The sequence below is a fragment of the Zosterops lateralis genome, assembly GCF_965231275.1.
Source record: "Zosterops lateralis genome assembly, chromosome: 5".
NCBI classification, from domain to species: Eukaryota; Metazoa; Chordata; class Aves; order Passeriformes; family Zosteropidae; genus Zosterops; species Zosterops lateralis.
In genome coordinates this window covers 18,691,587-18,702,483 of record NC_139766.1, presented here as the reverse complement: position 1 = coordinate 18,702,483, position 10,897 = coordinate 18,691,587, and the positions used below count along the sequence as shown (strand labels likewise).

The window sequence follows — 10,897 nt, the reverse complement described above, 5'->3', positions numbered from 1 at the left end:
GGGGCGGCCTCGGCAGCGGGTTTGCAGCAGCGCCAACCGCGCGGAGGCGGGTCAGGCTCTTCCCGCTCCGTTCGGTTACTATTTAGTACTAGTAAATAAAGTACTTTGGTTTTTTTAAAGCCCCTTTTCCATCTGGAGAGACTTTTTTTTAAAAAAATCAGAAGCCATCCTGTGAAACTACTGTAACAGAGACTGAATTCCTAGAAATTGTGCGTTCCCACCACCTATCCTCGCTTCCTCCCTTGCCCATAAAATCAGAGCATCCGCCAGTACCTCGGCTCTCAGCAGTCAGCCCCTTAACGTCCAACTCCCACTACATCAGACAAACACCTAATCCTAAGTACAAAATTATCGCATTATACAAATACATGGTAAGGACTGTGGTAGTTCACTTTGTTTGGGTTTTTTTTTTTTGTACCAGTAATGATGTATAATAAAGGAACTGTCAATTCAATCAGGTTTTATTCTGGATGTTAGCATTTACATTTTTAGAAACTGAAATGAAAGGCTGACAATAAAAAAAATAAATTAGCAACTATGTAGCAGCAAGAAAAGTCATGTCGTTTTTTTCTTCTTCTTTACTTTCCTCTTGGAGAATATGGCATGTTTCATAGCTAATCTTTTACAGATCCCCATTTTTACTCTCTTTCGAGTTTTCCGCCTTTTCTTTTTGTCGGGTCTGTAAAGCAAAAAAGGGAGACAAAAAACCCACATAGAGATTAGAATAAAATTAAGAACACATTTCTCTATACAAATAAATTTGCTGGTATTTTAAATAAGTATCTGAATTTTGTGGCAGTGTGTGAAGTACTGTTGCAGAAACTACAAGGAACACTCCACCTCAAAATGTTATGGTGTCTCAACTTCACAACACTGTCCACTTTACTGCCATCACACATTCATTCATGTATTTATTCACCATTTAAATTTACATTGATATTGAAAACAAGAAACTCACTCACTAAGTACAAAAGGGCACACACAGAGTTTCATGCTGAATATATAATGTATGAATATATAACAGAAAGACTTAGAAGAAAGTACATGGAGTTTAACACCATTAGGAAGCATCCTGCAATTAGTACAGGACCTAAATACAACCAGCAAGTGGATTGTTTTCTGTCTCTGACAAAAGATGTCATAATGCAAAATGCTGAATAATTATAACAAAACACAAAATTTTTTTTAGAAAAAGAAATCTAAGTTATCTTCTGCAATGAATCAGCAAAAGAACTAACTGATGGCCTGAAAGTACTAAAACCATTCTGGCACAACTGACAGAACAGTATCTTCCTTGGCATAAAAAAAAGATGAGGTTTCATGAAATTCTTTTAGCATCCTTTTTAATTTTTTTAGCAAAGGAAAAAGAAACATTAAGGGATGGAATTTTTATGAGAGATATATAAAATGAAACATTGCTACCTTTTGTGTCTAATACTCCCTAAGCAAACCTGGTTTAGTATGAGTAGGACATGAAGCAATACAGCTCTACCCACCTGCCATCCAGCAGGCACCTGGTGAGTCTCTGGATACTGATCCAAAAGGGGAATTGTCTGAGTCTCACTGTGTAACGTAGGTACAGCTTTTGGGAGGGAAAATTTGCCTCCCACTGCTACAGCCATTCAAGTCCAGAATCACAGAAAAACCCATTACTCTGGATAGGAATTATAAAAGTGCAATCCTGGACTGGAAAGACTGAGCCATCTGCTGGATCATCTCTTGGCAAATCCCCTTTCCTCTTTTCAGTTAGTTCCATCTGAAGACAACCACATGCCATTTACTTGGCTCTCTGATACATAGAGGTATGTGTACAGTGTTGTTCTGTATGTAACAAAAGGCTAATCATGGAAAAATAAAAGTACTCAATGTGATTCTCATTAATGCTGGAGATTTAGATCATACTACAAAAAGCATCTGAAATACCAGAAACAAAGCAAAAGAAAGAGGAAGCAATAAAACCATTGTAGTGACTCTTCTCTACCCTTTCACGAGGAATACAAATATAAGTGTTCTATTACTTCAATTTTCAGTCATCTTGACAGAGCTCCATGCATCAGTCACCAAGTTTGCAATCCATATGAATCAGTTTTGAAAGAAAACCCACAGAGAGGGAATTGGGAGCTCCAGTGAGTGACCTGCCTTTTATCATACTCTCCCTTCAATATATACTCCCCAGCAATGCAGCAAGTGGGCAATAGTGAAAGCTGACATCAGCACCTAAAGCCAAAAAATCACCTTTTTGAACTGATTCCATGACATAAGATCTTATCTCATCTGAACGCTGTATTTTCCTGCATTAATGCAACATCACACTTACTGACAAGTTGTTCTGGTGTGGGAGAGGCTGGGACAGGCACTGCGCTTGTGACCTGCCTTGCCACAAATGAAACAGCCAACGTCAGTCTTCTCACAGCTGTGCTTTTCAAGAGTGCAGCAGCTGCAATTGTTACAGTGAAACCAAGCTGCAAAACAAATAACATGATTTATGATCTTGGAGAAGTGTAAAACTAACATTCTGAAAGTAAGCTTTAAATATAGGCCACATTACCAGGTTTTTAATTCTGGATTAGCTTTAAAGACATGGATGTAGTCACTTCCTGGTGCCTTATCACATTACTAGACATACTGTGCAATAATATATGAATTATTTTGCCATTAGAACTTCTATCCCGTGTGTCATCTTCAAAAGAAAAATAGTGCACATGTTACAATGTACTTACAGGTTTAGATTTTTGTAACAAAAATAACTGCTTCAGCTGTTTATACAGAGGTACAAATACAACTAAATTTGTGCATGAAACAATTTTATCATGGTTTCTCAAACATTTTAGTAATTGCCTACTTGTTTATGAAATTAAAAGTTTACAAAGTTAGGAAATACTTATATGACAAATGAAAATATTTCTGTTTTGCCATGATAAATATAAATAGGATTTAGTGTGCTTTGACAAGAATTTGTTACATTTCCACACACTGCAAGTACACCTAAACTAAAGAATAGCAACTAGTGTGAAATTGAGATTTTTTGTTTATTCTGTGTCTTCTGAATTAGCACATTTTACTTCTTTCACAGAATATTTTCTCTTCTAGTTTAGAATCTCAGTTTCTTTGGACTAAGTACATTTAGAAAATATTATTCTGTACTTACAGGGTTTTACACACTTTTTGCAAAGAACACAATGCTTCCACTGTCTGCCATCCTACAAAAGGCAAGCAAATGATTTTGTTTATTGAACCCTCCCATTGATCCTATCTTAAAACAGAACTGTTCATGTATGGTCTCCACTGTTTACAGGAACAACTCCTCTGTAGGAAGGACTAACTCAGAAACAACAGTCCTGAGAATCTGTGAAAACCACAGATGAAATTTTGAAATTATCAAGTTCTACAGCTTCAAAGCATAAGAAAAAAATGCACGTATCAACAGAGAGCACAGCTAGGTAAGTTCTGGTCTAAGTGGCAGAAAATTTGTCCAGTCCTCTTTCTAACACAAAGTAATTAGGGAAAGAGAAATTAATTCCCAGTGGGTTATGGAAGATGTACTGTGAAGGTAATAGTAAGTCTATGAAACTGAACTGCTGTGGGTTTCCCATGGAACTCAGTATCAGAACAGGTTTTTATCAAAGCAAGTATTACAAAGGTTATTATCTGACTATTGCTAAAATTTCCATTCAAAAAGAAGTAGAAATACTTACTTTTGATGTACATGAATTGCACATCTCACAGTGCTGGTTACCAGAACTAACGTATCGCTGACATACAGCGCAAAATCTGGGGAAAAAGATGTACTTGTCTACTATTTGCACACAAAATAAATAATTTTAATTTATACAACCTTAACAACCAATATAAGAACTGCAAAATCACTTTGTTGAACTAAAAATGATATCATTGCTGCATGAATGACCACTTAGGCCATTTACACACGGTACATCCACATAGTAAAATTCAGATCAAATTATCAACAGTATCAGTAGTAAATGAAACTAAATTTCTCTGTCTTTGATGCTTCTCTTACAAGTTCATTTTTTTACTACTGTATTAACAGCTGATTATCAGACATAGCTGTAAATCTCTTACAGATGTAGACAATACTTCCTACAGACAAAATAAGGAATCTCATCATTCTACACTAGAAAATTTAAATGTCCTTTTAGACGTTTTAGCTCTCCTACACATCATTTATATAATATGCAACTTTAGAATGGGACAGAAATATGTGCTCTTAAGCCTGGCACCAAAGTTGGTCAAGACACTACCAAATAGCACCACCTCAAATTCCTTTGGAGACTTTATGCCCTAATTAAGAACAAAGATACTCTTTTTAAAAAGTGACCCAAGTATTAATACATCTTACCTATATCCCTCTTCTTCAGGAAGCACAATCATACTTGGGGTAAGGTTCGTGAAAATACGGACAGGAGACTGTCTACGACCTGTCTTGCCATGTTTATACAGTGCATGATTATCATAGTCGACCTAGAAAAATAAAACCATAAAAATGAGTCTTAAACTGAATGCTAAGCAGAGGCAGAGCAATTCACATATTTATTAACTTTATAAGTGACTAATGAAATGTTCCTGTTTATATAAAAGTCTCTAACCCCAGATCAGATTACAAGTTCTACATCAAGGTTTTTGTCTCATGTACTTGTAAATTTGTGCAAACATAGTATTAGGCTAGACTCATAATACTTCATATTGTACTTAGTCCTTTTTGCTCATTTGCATGGGATACATAAGGTAACATTGCAGCTGTTTACAAGAGCAACCTACTAAAAAAGAAGGACCTATACAGTTTGGTTTGTCACTACAAGAAATGACATCTTAACTCATCTCAGAATAATTGCAAAGTTGCAAATCCAATTAGCCTGCTTTTTTCAGCACTGCCTTCAGAGACTTGTCACAAAAACTCTCAGCTCTGAACACTGGCAGGAATGTAGAGCCTAGCCTAGCATGAGTTTTCCATTTTCTTCAACAAATTTTCATTCTACAAGACACAAATACATAGTTCAGAACATCAATGTCAAAATTCATGCAGAGTTGTTACAATGAAAAAATAAACTTTTAGTTTATTTTTCATGAAACCTTTAGCTTTTTTTCACGAATACCGATGACTGAGCCCTCAAAACACACCGAAGTCTGTGTGCTTAAACTATGCACAGAATGGATACAATATTAAAGAAAGTGATGTCAGTTTATTGCTTCATCACTGACAAGTTCACTTATTAAGTAATTCCAAACGTTTCCATTGTTGTAATTGTACTCTGAATCCCAGCAGTTTTGGAGATGAAATATCTTAATTTTTTAATATATATGTGGTTTTTTTCTAGGGCTGAGCACTACCCACTGACATTTCAACATTTGCAGAAAATGAGATACTTTTCATCAAGTTACCTCTCACCTCTGCAACAAGCACCTGTCAGAATTAGCACAAATTTTGTTACAGCCTGGCAGAAGAAACAAGTTCATGGATAAATGACAGGTGAGTTAAAGATCCATGGCAGGAACATGATCAAGCCATCACAGATACAGAAATACAGAATCCAGGCTTCACAGGAGCAAGGCCTAGCTACAGAGCAGCACTGCCATTGCCCCTGCTTTCACTCATATTTCTCTTCACATTACACACAACTGGTATTTAGCAGATTCACTGGGTTCAGCCATACCTGGTAATCCATCATACTGAAGCTTGGGAAAAAGTCAAGAATGCGAGACTCAAAGAAGTATGGAAATATCCAGAACATGGGCATCTCTTTGTTGTCATGACCTAGTAATGAAAAGACTTTGGTGTACATGGGAGAAAAACATAGTACATGCAGCATAAGAAATTTACAGGGAACATAAACATGGATAGGGATATCATGTTGGGCAGAAGAACTAGCTCTCTTAGGCATATTTTACATGTGGAGATGTAAGTGCCATGTAACTAAACTCTTGACATAGACTTAGATTGCTAAAAAACTGTACTGGTTTCATAGCTTATTCTTCTCTATCTCTAAAGTCCATTTTAATTGCAAAGTAGATTTGGGGAAAAAGAAAGGAAAAGTTTTTAGGATGACTTTGAGGATTATGCATCACTGAACTAAAAATATCAGGAGAATAAATTAGATATATAGTAGTTCATCTTTAGAAATTAAAACATGAGTGTGCTTGCATTCACCTGAGTAACAAGAATCACAGACTTACAAATAAGTACTTTTTCCTTAAAGTGATGTTACAGCACAAGCTCCCATCTGGCTGTTAATACCTACCTTCTTTTTCTGTTTCCCTCCACATTGCCATCAGTTTTTTAAAACTAGAAGCCAGTGCTTCCACTAGACCTCCAAATGGGGGATCAGTTACTATAATGACTCTTTCACCATTCTCTTCACACAAGAATTTTCTGCAAGTTTCACGTGCAGCCTGTAAGAAACAGAGATTTGAGAACTGTAAACATATTGTCTCTGGCAATAAACCGATCACTGTAGAAGTTTCAACTTTGAAGATGGGATTTTTTCTCCTCTTGTGGAGATCAATTTCCTCTTGAGTAGTATTAAAAAAAAACTCACAAAAAACGCACCTAGATTTGAAGGACTGAAAACAAGTGCCTTGTTCAGCTAACATATAAAAACATTACTGAAAATCAAAGAATGAGACTGCCTCCTTTTCAGTAGTTCTCTTTCACTCAATTTATTAAATTTATGCCAACTAATGTTGCTTACACACCTTAATTGCTGCTTTTATTAAAATTTTCTCAATTAATTCATGTTTTCTACTAGACTAGTCATGAGTTTCTTACAAAATTCTGCATCAACAACATGCACTTTTTTTACCAAAGCACTCAATAAATACTTGGCCTTACCTCTCCACCAAAAAAATGATGATTGAACATGTTGTAGTGGCAGAATTCATCCTCTGTGTAAAATTGTGAATACCTGTAAAATAAGTTTTGATAGTAGTAGAAAAATATAAATCATTTTTTGTCTATCCTAGGGGGTATTTAGAGGGAAAACAGGCCTCAAGAAAAACATCACCTTTGGGTTCTGATTACTGACAACACATACTGAGAAATTAAGTATACTTGCTTTTCTCATCAACTGGATGCCATTTGTGTATGTGTACAGGAACAGAGATGCAGAAACAAGAAAGGGGAAACAACCACCAATTTATCTCTTAAGGCAGTAAGAATACACATCTTTGTATATGTTCTTCAAATACATAAACATTTGTTAAAACCTACCTGAAATCAATATCTAGCAGAAGGCTTCTAACACTGAATTCTTTTTCTTGTGATGCTTTTGACTGGATTATTTCATGAAGCCTGAAGAAAAATTGGAAAAAAGAAATTTAACACATAATCACCGACTTCAGAAATGATCTTGCAAGACAAGAATGCCTGGTACTTTACTAAACATAAACCAAACAGAAAGAAAATGGAGTAGTCTAAACTTGGGTGATTCCACTTGGTCTGTACTCTAAGTTAAAAAATGGGTTAGTCTTAAAAGATGAGAAGTCAGTGGAGCCTCACATTGAGGGATCACCTCACACAAAAAAAGCATAAGGTAAGAAACTCAATGTCACTTCATAAGTACCAAAGAGATCTGAAGTGTGTATGTGTGCTATTTGCAGTGCTGCCACAGACTTCCCTGGTATCTTATAAGTTCAAAGCTAGACCTCACTAGATGTCTGGATAATCCCAAGCAACTAAAGTGTAGTGAACCTCTTGTTATGGGACAATCATTGACTATGTAATCATCAGTAAGCTGTACAGTTTTGAGAGAGAAATATTATTTGAAAGTGTAACAATTCTCATTGATGTACCTGGGTGTTCCAACAGAGAGCACTCGTCTGAATCCCAAATCTATAAGGAGATTCAGTAGGAACTGGCAACTTCTGTCTGCAAATAAATACTGTGCATTTGTTTTTTTATTCTCCAGTGGATGTAGAAGTTGACTTGGACTTTTCAACTGGGCAGTGGTGATATCACACAGGAGCTGGTGATCTGAGTGTTTTTCCCATTCTGCTGGTAATAGCAGTTGCTGGCAGTCCTGGCAAAACCTCCTCTTTGATGACGGCAACAGAACAAAATTCTTGTACCTTTGAATACAAAAGACAATAGGGAACAAAGTTTGAAAAAAACCTCTATCAAAGATAGGAAGGGGAGCTATGGAGGGTTTTTATATTTTAGGAGTTAAGATATTTAAACAGACAATGCAGTTTACATTGCTCTTGCAAAACTCCATGAGAATGAAGCATTATTTATTAAAAAAATACTCAAAGGACACTTCAAAATGCATAAAATATTGTCATCAAATATACTGGGAATCTCCATAAAATACCTGGATTACAGAGTGAAGATTCCAGCAACTATCAGCAAAGTCCTGTATGTTTGTACACAAAAATTCAGGCACCACTTAGTAATAAGTTACCTTTGCTTCTTTTCACAATGTTAAGCTTGTTACTTTTGCAGACTAAAGTCAGGAATATTTTTTTACCAGATATTGCTACTGACCTCTTGTAAGCATATTATGAGTACTAACTTAAGAATAATTATACATACCAAAAAAAAACCCCAACCCCTCCAGTTCCTTGGTTGAAAATACTGTGCTCTAGTTAAATGTTTCATGCTATTTCTTTTCCATTGCCCTACAACAGTTCTTATTTGTCCAAATACCTCTTTTCTTATTTTAAAGAATCCTGAAATGTTATCTCTACATTCAGAGTACCTAAATCTGTATTACTACATCCTTACTGAAGAAAATATTAAATACATTAACTATACCTGTCCACGTTCTGCCTGTGTGTGAAAGAAGGCTGATGATTTCTGTTATAATCTTCACGTGCTGCAAGCCTAGTTTCTGACACCTGTAAAAGTTGCACATATGATAAGATACAAAACTAACAGCAACTGCTGTATGTTGTACATCAAATCTCAACATCAAAAAAAAGGGTGCATCAAAGGTCTCATGCTTTAGCTACTTGCAAGGAAGAATAACCACATTTGTTGTTCCAGAAGAACAAGTACATCTGCAGCACAGGGGCAGGCTGCAAAGCAACACAAGCCTCTCATTGTGAGCTTAAACTGCACATTTCATTCTCCTGTCACATATAGGACTCGGAGAAAAACTCAAAAGGTGATTATAAGGAAGACAGAAAAAAACATCCTTTCTATTAATGTGTGTCACTAGTTGTGTTCTCTCTGAAGAACTATAATCTGATTCTGAAAAAACTGACGACAATAGAAATGTTGCCCAAGTTTTTTGTGTGAAATCTTTTTGAAAGCATGACAGCTCCTTGTTATAATCTGCACCTGAGTCTTTAACATTTCAGTCTCTCCCACTTCTCTGAGTCTTCTACTTTGTTCCCATAAAACATACTCATGGTTTCACAACAGTTTCAAGACATTTAGTCAAAACTTAAGGAACTATTTGCTTAAAGGAGACTGTAAAATTCAATACAAGAAAAGACATTGTAATATAAGTGATATTCAAAATGAATGATAAAGTGCTGCAGATATTCTGAGACTACTGAGCATCATGCTGAGCCCCACCACCTCAGCATTTTGTATAACTCACTGTTTGTATCCAGTAGATTTTTTCTATCTTAATTAGGCATCTTGGGATCAGAAGTGCCCAATTTTATTCAACATTGCACAGCACTGGCAAACTTCCTATACATTTTGCCAATAGAATAACAAATGCCAGGTTTGCTCAAAATGTACACAACCTTTCTTAAAAGCTATACTTGAAACATCTTCTCGTGACAGAAATAAGTGCTCAGCTAAATATCAACTATTACATGAAGTTTAGAAAATAGCACTTAACAGACATTTTCACAATAAAATAAACTTTTTAAATTGATAAATAGAGGAAAAAATCGCCAATGTTTTATAAAACCATAGAACGATTTGGGTTGGAAAGGAATTAAAGACCATTTAGTTTCAACCCTCCTGCCACAGGTAGGGGGCACCTCCCACTAGACCAAGTTGCTCAGAGCTCCATCCAGTTTGGCCTTGAACACGTCCAGGGATGGGGCACCCACAGCTTCTCTGGGCAACTTTTGATCTTAATCTCAACATTAACAGATAATAAAATATAACTTAACTATATAAAACCTAACTTCCCTGGGCAACTTTTCCAGTGCCTCACCACCCTCACAGTAAGGAATTGCTTCCTAATATCTCATCTAAACGTATCCTCTTGTCCTTCCACTACATGCCCTTGCAAAAAGTCCCTGTCCAGATTTCTTGGAGGCCTCCTTCAGGTATTGGGAGGGTGCTATAAGATCTCGCCGGAGCCTTCTTTTCTCTCAGCCTTTAGGAGAGGCTAAAAGAGTAGAGAAGAGGTGCTTCAGAGCTCTGATCACCTTCGTAGCTCTGAGTCTTTAGCACAGCCTTAGGCAGTGCTCTCTTACCTTCTCATCTTCCCACTGAAAAAAGTTACAATCCTTTCTATCCCTACAAGCCGAACAAGCATAGAATCTTCTTCCTTCCTCTTTTCCTTGGCTGGTCTTCACGAACAGAAGCGCGGGACCTGGGGACAAACGCGAGGATACGATAACACAGGGAACACCTGCAGATCTGTTTCACTGCTCCGCCGCAGGAGCCGAGCTTCCGGAGCAAGGCCTTCGCAAAGGCTGCCGCAAACCAGCCCGCGCCGGGAGCGCAGCGGGAGCTGAGCACAGGGACGCTGGGGAGGTGCCCCCCGGGCCGGCTCACCGTGAGGGCAGCAGGGCGCGCCAGGCGCCGGCCCCAGCAGGGCGAGCGCCGAGGACCGGGGCCGCTCCGGGCCCGCCGCCACCGCCGCCGCCATGGCACCGCCTCCTTCCCGACGGGCACCGCGCGGGCGGGCGGGCGGACGGCGCCCCCCAGCGGAAGGGGCCCGCCCCACAGGGTGACAAAGGCATCTCCCTTTGC

At 37.7% G+C, this 10,897-nt stretch overlaps 1 protein-coding gene across 1 annotated transcript; it reads right to left on the bottom strand.

Moving 5' to 3' along the window:
• Positions 1-411: 411 nt before the first annotated feature.
• ZCCHC4 (zinc finger CCHC-type containing 4) lies at positions 412-10,897 on the bottom strand. Its single transcript, XM_083861317.1, has 13 exons — positions 10,700-10,897; positions 10,396-10,514; positions 8,765-8,847; positions 7,804-8,079; positions 7,223-7,303; positions 6,845-6,917; positions 6,255-6,405; positions 5,670-5,770; positions 4,358-4,479; positions 3,696-3,771; positions 3,149-3,200; positions 2,318-2,462; positions 412-679 (listed from the first exon to the last, which is right to left on the bottom strand). The coding sequence occupies exons 1-13, from the start codon at positions 10,791-10,793 to the stop codon at positions 556-558; spliced, it is 1,497 nt and encodes a 498-aa protein (XP_083717443.1). The 5' UTR covers positions 10,794-10,897; the 3' UTR covers positions 412-555.

What these genes read in the sequence shown, in the direction of transcription:
- ZCCHC4 (XM_083861317.1), bottom strand. Translation starts at nt 10,793, where the DNA reads ATGGCGGCGGCGGTGGCGGCGGGCCCGGAGCGGCCCCGGTCCTCGGCG. An exon ending in TTCAGTGGGAAGATGAGAAG is followed by an intron (nt 8,848 to 10,395) that starts GTAAGAGAGCAC and finishes CAACTTTTACAG; the next exon opens with GTGTCAGAAACTAGGCTTGC. An exon ending in CTGCTAGATATTGATTTCAG is followed by an intron (nt 6,918 to 7,222) that starts GTAGGTTTTAAC and finishes CTTATTTTACAG; the next exon opens with GTATTCACAATTTTACACAG.